Genomic DNA, 18,085 nt, shown 5'->3' with positions numbered 1-18,085 from the left:
AGATAAACTTCATTGGGTTGTCTGTTCCATTATCACGGATAGTAAAGTTTCATAAGGGTAAACGTAGTATGTATTTCATCGTGATACAGATTTACCTGTACTTACGGTCTCTTTCACACATGTGTTCCATGTCATATGTAAAGTTTGGGTAAGATCCTCTATTTGGTCTTTGTCATACATTTTCTTTGGTATTATTGATGCCACTTGCTTTACAGTTCTTCAACGCATCAAAGGATGTGTGTTGAGATCCAAATAGAATTAATATGGTTTTCATGTAATACCACAGATGAACAGAAAATCACGTGAATGTTTTTAGTTGTATTGGAGAAAGTAATGGTTTTTAACATCTTTGCTAACAAGGTGCTACAGTGGTTTAGCCAAGCAGCGAAGTCATAATTACTGTTAATCATAGTATAGATTGTATTTATAATTTATCCACAGCTCTATAATTATTATTTATTTTTTATAAGAAAGTGTTGGCCTGATTACGATTTAATGATTGTCCCTAGGGCCTTTGCTGTTCGTGTGCGTTTTTTGGTTCAGATTATCACGTAAGATTTGTGAACAGCACCTAATGATTGTCTGCCTGTAATAAACAATACCATAAGGAAATGCTTTGATTTTCATATCTGATTTTCATAAAGTAGTGATTTGAGATTATTTAAAAGTTCTAGCCACTGCTGTCTTCAGTATGTTTCGTGGTATTTAATGTAGCACTGTACACAAACCTGCCGGGTGGCCGGGGTTCTTGTTCCTGCTCAGCCGCCTGCTGGCTGTGACCTTGGGCATTTCACGGAGCACTTCTCAGTGCTTCTGCTTCCTGGTCTGTCCAGAAGGGTGGTGACGGTCGCTTCTCAGAGGCTTCTTACCGGGATTAAGTGCAGCGACATTTGTAACTTGCTTAGAACAATGTCTTGCTCGTAGGCTGTGTTACGCAACTTGATTATTTTAAATGTTCCTGGTATTTAGGAAGGAAGAAAAACACCTCTAATTTATGAAGGATTTTTATCATCAAGATACATTGTGTTCTTAAATAAAGGCTGCATCCTGTCTTTGTGAGTGGTGGTTTAGAGCACAGCTTTCATTCTCATCTCAGCTCTACCAATTGAGTGTGGGGCTGGCTTTGGGCAAAGTTTCCTCCTCTGTTTTGTAAAGTTGATGTAGTAATAGTACCTGGATTGTCATGATAATCATTGGATTATCTTCAGTTCAGATGCACCAGTGGCTGAAGCTGCATGTAGTATTAGTAGCAGTGTGGAATAAGTGTCTTTTAAATGGAATTGACTGATTATGGAAAGTTTAGATAGATTCATAGCAAAATCTTCTAGGCTCTAAACTTCTCTCATTTTGTTTTTCATTGGCTTTATTATGGTTGAATAACCTTTTTTAAAAACTGTTCTTCACATACGACATACTAGTTTCAGCTTTACATCACAGTAACTTAATACCTGTATATGCATTACATAATAAGTCTGTTATGATCTTAGTGACTCTACTCCCCACGCTGTCCATTGTATCCCCGTGATTTTATTATTTTACGACTGCAAATGTGTACCTTTCAATCTCCTTTTTGCCCTTTGTCCTGCCGTGCTTCCTTCTGGGAAGAAACCCTTAGTTTATTCTCTGTACTCACATAGACTCTGAACTTTCTGAAGAAGTATTAATTAGATAACCCTTGTGGCTTCTCTTTCTGACTTGGTGATCTAGTCAACATGTCTTTGCTGAGCTGATTTTGATTTTTTTTCCCTGAAAACAATCTACTTAATGGAGAATTTCAGGTCTACTAACGTGATTTGAAAGGTGTTCTTTTTTCATGGTAGTTTTGGCTTTTCAAATTTTGTATATTTTTGTTCTATTTTTATTGATTCAAACATAGCCAGTTTTCGTCTTATTATTCTTTTTGTTTGTTTTATTATTATTTCTTCTATTCTTTCTTATTTTGGAAACATTGCCAGGATTTATATATAATTTTTAATTATCTCACCCAGAAAGGTCAACTTGCATACTTTACTTACTGCCCTATTTTTTCTGCTAATGAAAGGGAACTACATAAAATAAGTTGCTTTAAGAATTTTCTAAATGAGATTTAGCTATTAATATCTCATCCAGTTTTAGATGCCTAAAATAAATTTGATAACTTTCCTTTTCAGCTTTTGAAATATTTTGTATAAAACTTTTATAAATTAATTTTATCTGTAGTGGAATTATGTTACCCTTGTTAGCTTTCATTTAACTTCTTTCTTAGTTTTAAATCACCTTCATTTTTTTTTGAAAAGTTTGTTTAGTTTTATTTTGTATGGGAAAGATTTGGATTTTACTTTCTGACGTTACCATAGTTTATTACATGTTTGTCTCTGGACCCCATGGACCTTCAGTTCAAAACAAGCTCTTATGGAGTCTGAGAACTCTTACAGGGTGTCTTGGTGACATTGGGGATAGCTTGGATCCTAGTTTATAGGTGGAGGTGTTCAGGTTTTTTCTGCCCCCCACCTCTCAGTTCCCAGTAGAGCCATGACCCATGGTCTTAGATTGGGCTCTCGGGAAACACACCCCAAGAGTGTTGTGTGCAGGTTTCCTGAGGCCCCCTGGGAATGGTGCCTATGAGAGGGTGAGAGAGGCAGGACTGAGCAGAATGGAAAGGTGAGCTGTGATCTAGTTACAACAGAGGCCTCAGTCAGTCCCACGAGGAGCTCAGGGTGATACCCTGAATTAAAGCAAGAGAAACAGGCCTTTGAGCCTGTGCTTTGGGAACGAATGTTTTAGTTCTGAAGGGCAATTTGAGTGGCAGCCACAGTATCCACTACTCCCCCCCATCCTCCCTCAACCCGCCTCCGTGGTTTGGTCTCCAGTTTTCCTTTAAGGAAAATAAAACAAAACTGGAAAACAAGGTAACCTAATTCAGTCTGATCTTTTCAATTGAAAGCAGTGAACCTGGCTCCCAAATTCAGTCTTTTTTCATAATTTTGTCTGAGATGTCATGAGCTCTTGATTTTTTTTTTTTTTTTAGATCCAGAAAACTTCCCTCAGTTAAAATGTTGATTATTACTTCTGCTCCATTTGTTCTCTTTTTCTGACTGGTAATACCTATTATTCTTGGGTTAGAGCCAAGCATGACATTCAAAATATGGAACAATTGGTTTGGCAGCCAACACTACATGGAAAAATGAAAACCAACACTGCTCTTAGTTCTGAAGCAGATTTTGGAAGCTGACTTGGAAATAGGAAGCAAAGTGAGATCTGAGTCTGAACAGAGCAGGGGACATGGTGGGTACTTCCCCTTTCCTCTGGCACTTCCGCTGTGCGGGCAGCCCACCACGCAGTGCTTCTACTGGGCCCCCGTTGGGAACGGTGCTGTGGGAAGGAGCAGGTTCTCTTCCTCTGTGGTGGTGAGGACGTCTTTCTACAGAGAGACTTCCTGTTCGCTTTGGATGGTGTTCCTTACACTGAAGACTTACTGTCTTGATTCTACATGAAACATTGGTGGCTTTTTCTTTCAGGATCACCTGTATCAGAAATGTTTAATTGTAAGAGTTGCTCTTCCACTTGCCTTTTTCCTAACCCTAAGCTAAACAAGAATTTTAATATCTGTTCTCTCTACCAGAATTGAGAGACAGCGTGGTGAGAAAGTTTGTGTTTGCAAATTTCTGCTTGGGAAAAACCACATTATTATCTACTTTATATCAAGAAAGTCTGTAGAGATAGGCTGCATCGACACAGTCTTCCACAGTTTCTGGTGCTTTGTGAGTGCTGAATAAATGATTGCAAATGAACAATTTCCATGTAGTCAATAGTAATCACAGACATTAGAGGCAGACTGTCCATTCTGAAAGTGTCAGCGAGGAAAACATTCTCGTTTGATAATTGTCCAGAGAGACAGAGTAGCAGTGAAGCCATACAAAGATCCACAAAGTTCTCTCTCTTAACACTGCTCCCACTTAATATTTTCTTGCTTCTGATATTAAAGAAGCCCAGAAATTCATGATGTTTTAATTCCAAAAATGCATTAATTGCTTTCCAAGTCATCAAATTGACGCTTCTATTTTGTTGTTATTTTTTAGTAGCAATAAGGAGTTTAATATCAGCTCCTGGTTTTATATTTTAATAGATTTTATTTAAAAATACATATTTATTTTAGAATAATTTGTAAATATGGAGAATTAAGAAGAAAATTAAAGTTACCTGTAATTTATTTTCTCAAATAAGCTATCTGAATTTTAGTATCTAATTTTTGGACAATTTATGTATGAAATAATATACAAACTACTCTGACCTGCAGTTTTTTAGCTATATAATATTGTATGCACTTTTACATAAATATTCGTACTAATTATGAAATAATATTAAATTTTGCCTCTGTGGGTGGGTATAATGTCATTAAGTGAATCAATCTATTGATTATCAGAACTAGTTGTTTTCTATCTCTCACTATTACAAGCACTATTGCCTTAAACCTTAGTAATGATTAGAATTAGATTTGTGTATATGTGACATAAAATACATGTAAGTGACTTAGCAGAGTTTATTTTTCTCTCACATAGAGGAAGTTCAAAAGTAGGTACTCCGGGATTTAATAGTACTCAACAGTATCAGGAAATCAGGTTCCATCTACCTTGTTGCTCTGTTTTGCAGTGTCTGTTCCCAAGGCTATATCTTGCTCAACAGTGGTGCTGGTAGACCAGCCATTCAATTAGTACTCTACCAAGTAAGAAGGGGAGGGCAGGAGGAGGGAGTGGTGATGGGCACACAAAGTACTCTCACACTTTTAAGGGCACTGCCAAGATGTTGCAGATACCATTTCTGTTTATATCCCATTAGTCATATGGTCATATGTAGCTGCAAGAGAAGCTGGAACATATAGTCATCATTTTTGATACAATTATGTACCTAGCAGAGAACTTTCTTATAGATGATTGTTAACATTCATGCTTTAGTAGTTTCTTAAAATGATCTTTTAGACTGAGAGTTGCTGAATTGGAGGATAATAACTCAGGAGAACAGCAAACCTGAACAGTTTGTTTCAGGTGACAGCAAACACTTTGCCCAAAGCTTTTTCAGGCATTAAGTGTTTTCTAGTTACTTTAGCTTGATGATGATAAGAGTGGGAGACTGTTTTTTAAAAGATTTTATTTACTTTTAGAGAAAGGGAAGGGGAGAAAGAAAGGGAAAAAAACATCAGTGTGTGGTTGCCTGTCATGCACCCCTAACTGAGGACCTAGACCATAAGCCAGGCATATGCACTGGCTGGAAATCGAACTGGCAACCCTTTGGTCTCAGGCCAGTGCTCAGTCCATGGAGTCACACCAGCCAGGATGGGAGACCATTTTTTTTATCACACTAGAGGGTGCAGTCTGATCAGTCCAGACGATCCTGCTGATACTCATGGTGGCACGCAAGTGCAGATCCTGCACGGGGAGTGAGTGCTTGAAATTTGAATGCCAAACAAGATCCTAGCAGTACAGTCCCCACACCCTGCAGTACCTCCTGGCTTGTAGGGCCAGGGAACTTAGTGGTGCTGTATTCTAAGGCTGAACTATGTTTTAGCTGGCCCTGGTCTGATTTCTGCATAGGCTTTGATCTCCTAATTTGGCATAAAAAGGTTTTCTATCAGACCTCCTTTCTAATAAAACATCCTGATCCTTATGCCTCCTCTGTATGACCTGAAGGTTCTCTGTCTATCTGTCTCCCTCTTATGTATGTATATGTTTCACTAAAAGACTTTTTATAGAAAAATAGTGATTCTTTGATTTAATATTAGTCTGAGTAGATTGATGTGTTTATAAATATAATGAATATTATGGCTGTGCACTATACTGTTTCTCATTGTAATGTATTATAAAGTCTCATTATTAATTCAACATTCTTTTCATTAACATTTAGTCCCCATGTACTCTCTTCCCCCAGCAGGCACCACACTGTTGTCCACGAGTCCTTTTTCCTTTTTGTTGAATTAGCATTGTAGCTGAGCTGGTGTGATGGGGGAGAATATATGTGGGGAAGGTGCCTTTCTTCTTCTCATGGGCTTTAAGTACGTTTCCAGAAAAGATTTTTGTTCTAAAGGATCTTAAGGAGATCATTATTCACAAACTCTTAAGAGTCCCAAGGACATAAAATCATTTGCCAAAAAATGCCTCTTTCAGAAGAGCAGTAGTAAACTAGGCTTGGGTCCAGAAGATCTAGCAGATAAATAGAATATTCTGCAGTTTAATTTTGATCTCCACAAATGAAAAATGACAAAAGCATTTGCCTTCCTGTTGTTTTTATTGCAAAATGTCCCATTTCAGAAAAGTTTAGTTGGCTACTTCAGAAGTCAATGTGATTAATATTGAGAGACCAAAACAGGGCTGAGATAAAAGAAGAGAACAGGACACACGCAGTGGCCGAACTTGGGCATCCAAAGCTGGAAGGAAAACAAGGGAAACAAATACAGTTTCCTAAGCTGAGAGTTATTTTCCTGGCCATGAAGCTCTAAGAGAAATTTCTTACCTGAAACATCGAATGATAGAATGACAAATGTCTTCAGTGAGTGATGTAGCAAGCATGTAGTCACATTTACAGATTGTGTCTTCTGGTCACCTTCAGGTGACATTCAGTGAAGACACAGGAGAGTATAGTTATTCAAGGACTATTAATGTTGAAATGAACCAGTGCCCATTATATGGGGGAGATGCATGGCTTTGGGGGCTTTTTGCTGCTTTTCAGAGAGTAATTTCCCATTTGCTTTCAATCAACCAGGTGCCCGGGAAGAGCCCAGTGTCCAGCAGGCACAGCGTCGGTCAGCTGTCTTTCTGTCCTTTAAGTCCCCAATTCCGTGTCTGCCCTTGCGCTGGGAGCAGCAAAGCAAACTTCTGCCAACTGTGGCTGGAATCCCTGCCAGTAAAGTTTCCAAGTGGAGCACAGATGAGGTATATTTTATTGTCTTTGTCTGCCAAGGACCAGGTGCAGGAGTGCTGCTGGCTGGAGGGGGGACCACATTAATGGGGGCCGGGGCGGGATAGTCTTTTCTTCTAAAAGATAAGAAGTTATTCTGAAACAACTAAAGCATGCAAGTTAAACATTTTGAACCTGTTTGAGCATTGAGATTCTGACTTATTTTTAAACTGGAGTTTTTGTCTTATTTTTGACAGGTATCAGAATTCATCCAGAGCTTACCTGGGTGTGAAGAACATGGGAAGGTATTTAAGGATGAAGTAAGTGTTCCACTGAATTGCAGTATGTAATTTAATGGGGTCCAAGCACTGAAATGCAGTGAAGGGTGAAATTTCTGCCTTGGCAGAGAAGGAAAGAGAGGGCTTGTGTTGTAACTGACAAATCAATAGTTGTCTAACAAGCAGCATTAGTAAGTTGTATAAAAATGTCTTTGTGTGAGATTAGATGCAAAGGAAATGTTTGTACCACTTTATGATACCCCAGAGCAATAGTGCTGGACTCGTTATTTTTTTAAAAATAAATAAAAATGGCCCTGGCTGGCGTAGCTCAGTGGATTGAGCGCGGGCCTGCGAACCAGACGATCGCGGTTCGATTCCCAGTCAGGGCACATGCCTGGGTTGCCAGCCGGTTCCTTGCAGGCTAACTACCAGCAGGGGATGCACAAAAGGCAACCATACATTGATGTTTCTCTCCCTCTCTCCTTCCCCTCAAAAATAAATAAATAAATAAAATCTTTTTAAAAAATTTTTTAAAGAAATAAATAAAAATGAACATAAAGCTTAATAACATACATTTCTGTAGTTGTAGCAGAGAAAGGAACCAAAAAAAGGAAATAACCATTTATTTCTAGCACAAGGAAATTGATTCCCATTATCTTGTTTTCAAACATAATTTTAATGGCATCAAGATTAACTAATCTATTTGATGCTTATATGTCCTGTTATCATCCTTATTAAAATGGTCTCTCAGATCATATATATTTATACCAGTAATGTTTATAATAACTGATACTCATTACAGTCAGCTGTTAGAAAACTACTTTTTAGTTGTTTTCATCTGCCTGTCCAGAACTTCAGTGTGACGGGTGAGTAATAACGATGTCACCTGTAGGGAGCATTGAAACAAGGAGGAGCTCAGGCTCTCCCAAACCAGAAGTCATGCCATCTTGCCCGTTGGCTCCTCCAAGCCGAACAGTCAGTTAGCGCTTAGATCTTAGTCTGAGAAGGCTTTCCTCCACCATCTGCCGTCTCTGGTTTGTAAGTGTGTACAACCTGTTTGCTCCCACGTTTCCCCTCAACTGTTAAGAATCACACACCCCAATTAGGAGCATTGCAGGCGTGTCAGGAGAGCGGAGAGTGCAGCCCCCGGTTTCCCGTGTCACATTACCTGCTCAGAGCTCCTGTGCGCGTTAGATGGATGCCTAGTAAAATGCACAGGGATCTGATTTTCAACATCATTTCTCTGATTTCGGTTCTTCTAAATGTTTTTTCTTCTCTCTGGTTGATCTTTAATTGGAAATTATTCACATTTTGAGTTTCTTTTCTTCCTCCTAAGTGCCTTTGTGGACCACTCTCGGTTAATTTCCATTAACCTGTAAGGTTACATATTTCTCTTTCCTGTAAGTTAGGACTTTCATTTCCAGTTCTATTTGGATATGTACTATGATGGATTTCTTTCTCTATGCAAAATGAAATCCTTGGTCTAGCATTCCTCAACCAGCTGGGTTTTTTTCCCACAACACTAACCACCTTTTAGAATTAATTACTATCAATTACTTACTCATTAATTTGCTTATTTGTTATGTTTTTTGCTTACAGTCCATCTCCCACTACTAGAGTGTAAACTCCATGAGGCATTTTTATTTGCTTATTCACTTGTTTTTGTGATCTGGTTTTTTTTTTTTTCCTTTGTTGTGTGTCCAAGCCCAAGAAGAGTGTTTGGAACAAAATAGATATTTACTAAGTTTTTAGTGCGTGAATATACTCACATTTTTACGTTCTGAGAAAGGCACTCAAAGAGCGTGCTGCAGTGGTTTGCAGCATGAAAGCATTGGAAACGACCTTTGTGCAGAGTGGGAAGAGTGATGACATGGAAGGTGGGAGCCCCCCACCCTCCAAGTTCTCCTTCTTGCTTTTTTAATAACATGTATTACAAAAACAACAAACAAAAAATAAACCCAGTAATACGCTGCAGTGATCACTGTTCTTAGAAAGGACTCTTCTCAGTTAAGTTTGCTTCCTCCCAGTTGAGGTCCGTCCCATGGCATCAGGGCAGCCTGGATGTAATAGACTGGCATTCACCTCAGATTATTTTTTTTCCTTTCCGGTGTGACCGTAAATACAGTGATCTACCAAAACTTTACTCCACACCTAGCTTTCAGATCCCAGCCTTACTGTGCTCTGAATGGTCCTTTTCATCAGTCATCTGTCACGTTAAACTCTGACATAGTCTCAGAAGGACATTCCACAGAGCCCAAGGTTATTAATAAAACGACTCAGTCTTTGTAGTGAGCTCCTTGGGAACTGGGCTGGTAGGTGACGTTTTCATTCATGATTTAGAAGGTTTCTCTTGGGTCATTCATTTTGCTATGGTCTGTCTTGGTTGAGTGAAGTGTTATTCGATCTGCCCCTCTGCTTGGCCTTGCTTCATCAGAGGGCTGTCATAGCACAGGCAAATGAGACCAGAGCAGAAGGGCAGTGGAACATTTCTCGGACCTGCCACTTAACATGTCTTACACTCAAATTAACATCGGAATGTCTTGCCTCCTCTTCAAAGACAGCAGTGTGTTTCGCTGTCGAGAAGTAGTAATTTCCTATATAATTGTTATCAAAGTGGTATAAGATGACTGTGGTTCTTGATGATTAAGTGTATAGGCAGTTTAGATTTACAGGTTTTTGGGGGGGGGTTCTGAGAATAAAGGAAAATTTTAAGAAACAGCTACTTGATTATATCTGCCTTTATCTACTAGTGAACTGGTTACAGAATTGAGAGTAGTATTTGTTTGCTAGGGCTGCTGTAACAAACACCTTCAACGCCTATAGCTTCAACAGTAGATATGTATTGTTGCCCAATCCTGGAGGCCGGAAGTGGCTGAAAAGGAAGGTTTCTTATCACAAGGGCCATGGAGAAGGACCTGCTGCAGGCCTCTGTCCTTGGACTGCAGATGGCATTTGTTGTCTCCACACCATCTTCCCTCTATAGGTGTCTGTCCCCAGTTTCCCATTTTTATAGGGACACCAGTCATGTTGGATTCCAGGCCCAGTCTAATCTAGTATGACCTCCTCTTAACTAGTTCCATGTGCAGTGACCCTGTTTCCTAATGAGACCACATATTGCAGGGGGGAGGGTTAGGACTTCAGCATAGGAATTTGGGAGGGACGCAGTTCAACCTGTAATAGTACATTGCTGTCAGAGTTTCCAGCATGCTCTGAGGCAAACACAAACACGTGATCTACTTTTTATACACAAATGAGGAAACTGAAAGAGAAGTGCATTGATTGTTTTAAGATGGTAGAACTCCTCAAGAGCTGAAAGTCGTGTAAAAAGACTCTGTTCCTTTGCTCTGCCCACTAAACTAGACATCGTCTTCGTAGAGGTATATCGTTGAGCCTCAAAGCACGCTGTTCTGCAGGAGCATAGACTTTTAGTCTCAGAAGAGTTGCAGAGGGAAGGGGTGTTTGTCACAGTTACCCAAGTAGAGGAAGGACCAACCTAGAGTCCACAGCTCTTAACACCAGTCTCGTGTTCTTCCAGCTACACGGTTGATTGCCCTTATTAGTACTTGCTTTCGTTCTGCATATGAAGAGTAATTGTAGCCACACTAGAAATGTTATCATAAATTTTTCTTCATGGTATTCAATAGAAGGCTAATTTATGTATGTGTGTATATATTTATATATAAATTTATACATTTATAAGTATATATAAATATATATATATGCATGTAGCTGATATGTTCACCTAAAATTTGTTTATAGCCACAAATATTTATGTACCTATTTTCATCTCTAATTTTTAGACTAAAACCTGTCATGAGGGGAACTGAATTTGAGGTACCCCCACTTTTCTAAATTCTTCTTGCGTCAGCACCTAAGAGGAATCACTGGAAGGGGTGGGTACCTCCCCTTGAGTTTTTGCTTTGCCCCCAATCCCCATTTGGGGTGTTGTAGATGAGATCAATTTATCAGGAAATGTCGTTTGTACACGTGAAGCCATCTGTGCTGTTTTAGTGTTGCTGTGTGTGAGACAGCTGATAATTTAACTTCGACTATTTCCCACAACACTGCATCGGGTTCATTCACAATCTTTTGTCCTTTTCTCCCATTTCAGCAAATTGATGGAGAGGCGTTTCTGCTTATGACACAGACAGACATTGTTAAAATCATGAGCATTAAGCTGGGCCCTGCTCTCAAAATTTTCAATTCTATCCTGATGTTCAAGGCTGCAGAGAAGAACTCTCACAATGAACTTTGAAAGTGGTGAATTTTGAATACCATCAGCTTTCTGCTTTAAAGCTCATGTTTTATTCAAAGCACAAGGACAATTATAACTCCTAAGTGAGAAGTCTCCAAAACTCAACAGAGCAATGCGATCAGATTATTTATATTCCTCCAGAGACAATATGAATTCTTATGAAAGTGCTTGAGCTTTTAACCAGGTACTGTCTAACAACAGTCATCTTTCGGTTCTGTTCACTGAGCTAAATTTATCTTTGTAAATCTTTTTGAGGCTAGGGGGTGGGATGTGAAGGGGAACTTCATTAATTATTTATGGTTAATGGGACAGAGTATGAACTTTTGGCATTTTGTAAACATCGATGAATTCTCTTTCATGTACACTGTTTCTTTTTCAGTACTTTCAGGAATCTTTTTATATAATCAAATTTCAACCTAAACCAAAATAGTCAAAACCTGGCTAAGTTTAGCCAGTGGGATGGTTGTCTGTATTGTTAATTCTGTGCCATATTTTGAATTGCAACATTATGCCAAGTATAACTTTGCAAATCATGATATTGCCTAACTGCTTGTCATCGTTTGTTGAGGCTGAATAGTTGTAAAAATTACTTTTCTTTAAATCTATGTTTTTGCTTTTGCACGTATTATGAAATGTTAAACAAATTACTTTCACCAGCATCTTTATTATAATTACCAAAAACGTGTATATAAATAATGGAACTGAAAAAAATATATAAACATAAGTAAACTAGGTGATGTATTTGAGTGGCATCAGTCTCAGACACTGTGATGCCCCGTGTGTTGGACTCTTGTAGAGTCCAATGATATCATGGATATGCAGTTACGTGAGGGGGGGGGGAGTGTTTATAAGGATTTTAAACTATTTATGAGATTATCTTAAGCCTCTCTCTGGTTGTTTGAGATCACTGGTGATTTTCAGAGATCGGTGAAGGGCCTGTCCTGTTCACAGAAACACTAATCCATCAAGAGCTCCGTCCCCGATCTCGCCCTGCTCTGCAAACCTCAAGGTTCTGCAGGGCTGGCTGGAGAGAGAGTGTGTCAGTTTCACAGCGAAGGCCAGGTGTGAGGAGCGCCACCAGCAGACACGAAGATTCTGAATGCTCACAGATCAGGGAGGCGACTTCCCCAAACAGTTATTCCAGAACCTGCATTGTGGAGAGATTCCTTTCTCTGTGGGTTCTCCTCAATGTGTAAGCATACAGATGCACTTTAAATGAAAGCCCTTGATTTCCCATAAAATGATAGCTGGTAGTGTTTCTTTTGCAAGTGTGCGCTTCTGGCAAAAAGGTAAATTATTTTATTGGCTTTTGGATGTAATTTCTAATTTCAGGACTGAACATTTATTGATGGTCTTTTTTAAAAGTAGAAAGTAAGTTTGCAGCATGCTGTCTGAATTCATGGGGAGGTTCTGTGTGTCTTTAGTTGCTCTCGTTTCTCCTGCTGTAGAATTTCCTTTGATGTCTCCTTTGGAAGTCTGTTAGCAGCCTTTTGCATATGTCATCATTAAAGGTAAATACAGGGTCCGCAACATCTGCAGTGTTCTGTTAGTTTCTTTGCATGAGTCTGCTTAAACAAATTTTTTGTTGTTAGTTTTCATTTCCTTTTTTTTTTAAGTTTTGCTAAGAATTTGTACATTCAAATTGCACTTGTTATATCTGACATGAATGAAATAAAGTCTTAATTGCAGATACTTTTTTATGTATGTATGATTTTTTTAAAAAGCTTGTCAACTAGGCGGGGCAAAGGAGAACAGGAACAACATCAAACAGGAACTGTGTACGTGGGTGTTACCTCGCTGTGGGATGACTGCAGGGTTCAGGGTTGTTTGTCACACTATGTTCCAGAGAATGCGTAGAGTGACAAAAAATTTCAAAAATAATATTCTTCTGTCAGGTAGGGTTTATACCCACTGGGCATTTCTCCTTTCTGGTTTAAAGCATGTATAACAAAGGACACTTAAATCTTCCTGGAAACATCTCGTTCTAAGCAGCATGTTGGTATATGCTAGCAGGACCTTTCCAACTAAGGGCATTTTTTTTTTTTTGCAAAGAACACTGGGCAAGACAAATGAGACTTGCCTGCAGATTGAAACAGCCCAGGCTGCCACTGTGCAGCCTTTAGATTCAGGGGAGTCAGCCCCAGAAAAAACCAGGTGAGGTTTAGTTCAGCTGTATTTGCCAAGTGGCCAGGCACTGGAGATAGATGCACCACCAAAAGAGATGATAATGCGTATGTGAACCTGCCATCATGGTCAGCTTGTCTGCTTGTTTGGAGCCAGACTTCACTGCAGTTTCCCATAGACCCAACCCATTCCTTGGCCCCAGCCTAAGGAACAGAGAGAGGCTTTCATTCAACTTCAGCCTTGGAGATTGTGAAACTTTTAAGGAAAAGTTCATTTGCAAGAGGAGAACTAGGACATTGTGAAACATAAAAAGTGTTGGAGGGTCATTGGGATAAATGAAGAAAAGTTGGTAAAGAACCAAAGGCATGTTCTAGTGAAAGGGAAGTGATGGAAACTGGAACAGGAACTAGTTTATTGGGAAATGACATGTCCCGAGTTGTTATTTACTCTGCCTGTCCATTCCCGTGTAAGTAGTTAGTACACAGTCATTGTAGAGGTGGGCGGCTTGTCTTGCATTTTCTTTTATCTCACTGCCTCAAGCATTTTAATGGTCAAAAAGAAAGGTATTAGTGTTCTGTAGTATTTCTAGAGATGTATGTTATAAAATATTTTTTCAGTAAGTTACATGAATCCCTTTTAACCTTTAAAAAAATTGATTTATGAAGTAATCCAAAAAATGCTCATCACATTGGGTGGCAAGCAGTAACACACTTAAGCATCTTCACTAAACCAACCTGATCTGTCACAACTGGTAAGTAACATTGATACCAGGATGGTGACATCAAGGGGCATCTTAAAACCATGGTTTTGGATGAATGAGGACATGGGACTCTGGGCTGGATGAGGAACCAGGACTGTAACTCCCGGGAGAGGCTGGAGAAGGGGCCTAAGAAGGGCCCTCGCCTGAAAGCCAGCAGTTGGTGCCCAAGTGGCCCTGGGAGAGAAGAACTAGGTCTGCTGTGAAGGTACAAACAAGCCTCAGGGGCCAACAGGGGAAACATAAATGCTGGAGGTCCAGGCCAGGGAAGACCAGAAACCATGTGGGAAGGGAAGGTGTACAGTTCTGCACCTCAAGGGAAGGAGGCAGCAAAAGACAAAGGCGGGTTTCAGGAGGGAAACTGGCAGACAGACACAGGTGGCAGAGGGTCAGAACCTGTGCCAAGGAGTTTGGCCAGCAGTGAGGGGCCTGCAGGAATGAAACAGCCCTTGTTTCAACAAATGTGATTGAAGGAAACACCAAGGCCACACAGGTCAGCTGGGGGAAAGAGGAACCAGGGAGTATGTGCATCTTCTAAAAATACCAAGTTCAAAATGTTTCTGAGAAATGTTCAGACCAAGGAGGCAGCCCACAGCCCCCAAATACGCAGTTCCTGGGCATTAATTCTTTCAAAGGTGGGCATATTGAGTTAAGCACCAGGTCATACCCTAAACCAAAGGTCCTGAGCAAATTCGAAGTGTAGTGTCCTTTAAAAACTAATGCACCCATTAAGGTGCAACTTGAACCAAGGAATTCCTTAGAACTTAAAATAAACAAACAGCTCTTCAATTAAGTAGTATTTTATTACAGATTTTCACAAAGTATCTAAGGTTCAAGACAGAAGGCATTAAGTTTATTCACACCTTTGAGACACGATTTTCTAGTATCTACCACAATCTAATTCAAAGAATTTTTTATAAAGTTCCAGCTGTCCCAGAGATCAATTCTGATTGATGAATAACTAGGCAGGCTGTTAGGTGACTGAATGTTGAAATCCTACTTCCTTCTCCTTTTCTTTCATAGAAGGGAAATAGGGACTGTGCATATCAAAAATCAACGTTTCCAGGAAGTTGAGGGTTTGGGACAGTCGTCTTGGACACTGGATCCCAAACACATGAAAGGCTGCAACGAGAGCAGCTAAGGCCGTGACACAGTCATCCACTGTTGAGAGTCTCTCTTTTTCTACATACAAGGAAAATTCACAGACACCAATGTCGAAAGGGTTCTTAACTTCTAACACGGGTGTAGACACTTGGACCTGAAGAGAAAAGATGGTATGATGTGTAACATAACAAAACAATGCAAGGTGCCTGGATTAAACCATTTTATTATAATGAATGATCTTGCTGCAATTTAGCATATATTTGTAAAAATGACAAAACCTACTTCCAAATAGAGCGCCATCCTGCCTTCAAATATGAAGATGTGAAATGTCAAACCAGTGATCACTGATATACTGCGTACCTTCTCATTCACAATGACGAAAAGGCTGGGATCATCCCCAAAAACGTCTGGTAGGACTAAACACGTGGCCATCATCTTCATATCTGTCAAAGCAAACATGCTCTAAGTAAAAATAAGCTTTTATTAACCGTTGTAAGCAAAGCCAGTATAAAGCATGTAGATTTTTTTAATCACTACCTTCTACAAAGAACAAACTAGCTGTCATAGATCAATGTTTCAGAACTATTTTTAACCAACATCCCCACCTGATAAACTTTCAAGATCCCATGTTCTCCCCACTAGATCTGGGCCAGGAGAAGGTAAGAATTCTATAATCTGTCCCTTGGCCAGGATGATTTTTATCAAGCTTTATCTTGTGATTTAGGTTATGAAATTAACATTATTGATTCCCTAAATACAGTTTTATAGCACCAAATGGACTTTTTATATTTATATGCAAAACCTCCTGTTGGAGAAGTTTTTTCTTTTCTACATGTTTTTTCACTAAATTTTATGTATTATCAAAACAGAGCTTTTCGAGTCACCCTGAATTACACAGATAACCGAGACTAGATCACTCCACTCTCAGGTTTACCAACATTTCAGTGTGTCCTCATCTGTGTGCTGTTTCATTTTTTCTTGCAAGGTGACATTGATTGGGTTGTCCACCACTGGAAAAGAAGTCAGTATATTTTCTGAATAGGATTCCAAAATGTGCCTTGTTTTCTTATAAATATCTGTTCTTGTAAGAACTTGAAATTCTCTGAACATCTGAAAGAAGAGGAAGATACTAGATCACTAAAGAAATCTAATAGAAGGGAAGTAAATAACCCTTTAGGGTTATTTTACACTTCGAATGGAGTTTAAAATACACATGAGGCATCTGAGTAGCTTTAGTGGAGAAGTAAAGACTTAAGACAGAGGAGAAGAAAAGAGTGAATGCCTGGAGTGAAGAGGAAAAGACAGGTAACAGACATGGCAAACTCCGGAGACCATAAAAGGAAAACGGGTGCAGACTCAGTTGGATGAGGGGTCCAGCGAACATGTGCATGTTTTAGCCATTTGAGTTACCCAACTCAATTGTGGGATCTTACAGTTCTTTAGGTAAACTACACTATGTTTTAGGCAGGGTCCAACAAGAGGCAAAAGAAGAAACCTTACATTTTGGGAGACAAACCTTGAAAAATACCAAAACTTAGTGCCCACGAGGATAAGGAAAAAAGAAGAGCTTTAGAGACTCTGGGAGATCAGATAGAAATAAACTGTGAAAGACAAAGTACACACAAGATACTTGAGCACAAGGTGGAAGCAGAACCAGCTTACCTGAATGGCACCCCCTCGACTCAGAACCACTTTTTCTTGCCACTGGCTAAGTTCCCCACTCCCCGACCCCCCGGGGAATTCCGTCAGCACTGTCCCCTCCTCTTTTTTTTTTTTTCACAAAGTGGCATTATGAGACCATTCATCATGCACAATAGTAGGAATGAATGTAACAGTCACATTCCCTAAAACTTTATAAAAAGCAGTTACATACTGCCCACCAGTTCTCATCATTTCTTTCCTATTTTGGTAGGTAACCCATGGCCCAAAGATAAGGTCCAAAAGTTACCCAGAAACCAGAAGGCACAGTCTCATAGAGGCATAGAGGTTCTCTTACCAGGCAGCTCTTTCAGGACATTGATACGGATGAACATCCTACACAGGGATTCTCAGCTGGGGGGTGTGAAGTGGAACCCGAAGGCAGTGAACCTTCCTGCACTTTCCTGGGCACAGATGGGCTAGGAGTTTGTTGCCTTTTATTTTCAAGTTTACATTCAAGTTACTGAGATACCAGAGCTGACAGATGCCCTTCATGCAACTTCTCCCAGTGCTAACATTTGATCTGTTTGAAAGTAAGCTGTAAACATGGTCTCTTACGCCTTAATTCTTCACTGTGTATTTCCTAATACAAGGACACTCTCCCTATACACCCACAGCATAACCATCAAAATCAGGACAATCTAATCCACAAACCCCATTCAAGCTTGCCAGTTGTTCCAGTCACGCTCTTCATAAATTCAGGATCTGAGCCAGAACCATGTGAGATTTAGACATTATGTCTCCTTAGTCTCCTTCAGTCCGAATGAGCTTCTTGGTGTTTCCTATTTTTTGACATTTCTGAATGTCATACTTGGCAGAAGCCAATCACTTAGTCTAGGTTTGCATGATGTCTCTTCTTGATTTATGCATTTTTGGCAAGAACACTGACACTTCTCATCGCATCAGGAAGCACAAGATGATCATTGGAAATTACTCCCATTATTGGAAATTTTCACTTTTATCGCTTGTTTAAAATGAAATCTGCCAGGTTTCTCTACTGTA

At 39.6% G+C, this 18,085-nt stretch overlaps 2 protein-coding genes across 11 annotated transcripts in view; one reads left to right on the top strand and one right to left on the bottom strand.

The window, feature by feature from the left end:
- L3MBTL3 (L3MBTL histone methyl-lysine binding protein 3) overlaps positions 1-13,090 on the top strand; it is a 98,347-nt gene extending 85,257 nt beyond the window's left edge. For all 9 annotated transcript variants that reach the window (XM_037045770.1, XM_037045769.1, XM_037045768.1 and 6 more), the window contains 3 exons: positions 6,733-6,902; positions 7,125-7,187; positions 11,257-13,090. In XM_037045770.1, the coding sequence (XP_036901665.1) occupies positions 6,733-6,902; positions 7,125-7,187; positions 11,257-11,400 (377 nt within the window). In that variant the 3' untranslated portion in view covers positions 11,401-13,090. The remainder of the gene's footprint in view (positions 1-6,732; positions 6,903-7,124; positions 7,188-11,256) is intronic.
- Positions 13,091-15,067: 1,977 nt separating this feature from the next.
- SAMD3 (sterile alpha motif domain containing 3) overlaps positions 15,068-18,085 on the bottom strand; it is a 31,076-nt gene continuing 28,058 nt past the window's right edge. For both annotated transcript variants that reach the window (XM_037045760.1, XM_037045759.1), the window contains exons 9-11: positions 16,324-16,495; positions 15,746-15,828; positions 15,068-15,539 (exon numbers count right to left, since the gene is read on the bottom strand). In XM_037045760.1, the coding sequence (XP_036901655.1) occupies positions 15,255-15,539; positions 15,746-15,828; positions 16,324-16,495 (540 nt within the window). In that variant the 3' untranslated portion in view covers positions 15,068-15,254. The remainder of the gene's footprint in view (positions 15,540-15,745; positions 15,829-16,323; positions 16,496-18,085) is intronic.

The sequence above is a fragment of the Sturnira hondurensis genome, unplaced genomic scaffold (genome assembly GCF_014824575.4).
Source record: "Sturnira hondurensis isolate 20B ecotype Veracruz unplaced genomic scaffold, ASM1482457v3 Scaffold0004474, whole genome shotgun sequence".
Classification (NCBI taxonomy): domain Eukaryota; kingdom Metazoa; phylum Chordata; class Mammalia; order Chiroptera; family Phyllostomidae; genus Sturnira; species Sturnira hondurensis.
This window is presented reverse-complemented; position numbering and strand designations above follow the sequence as displayed.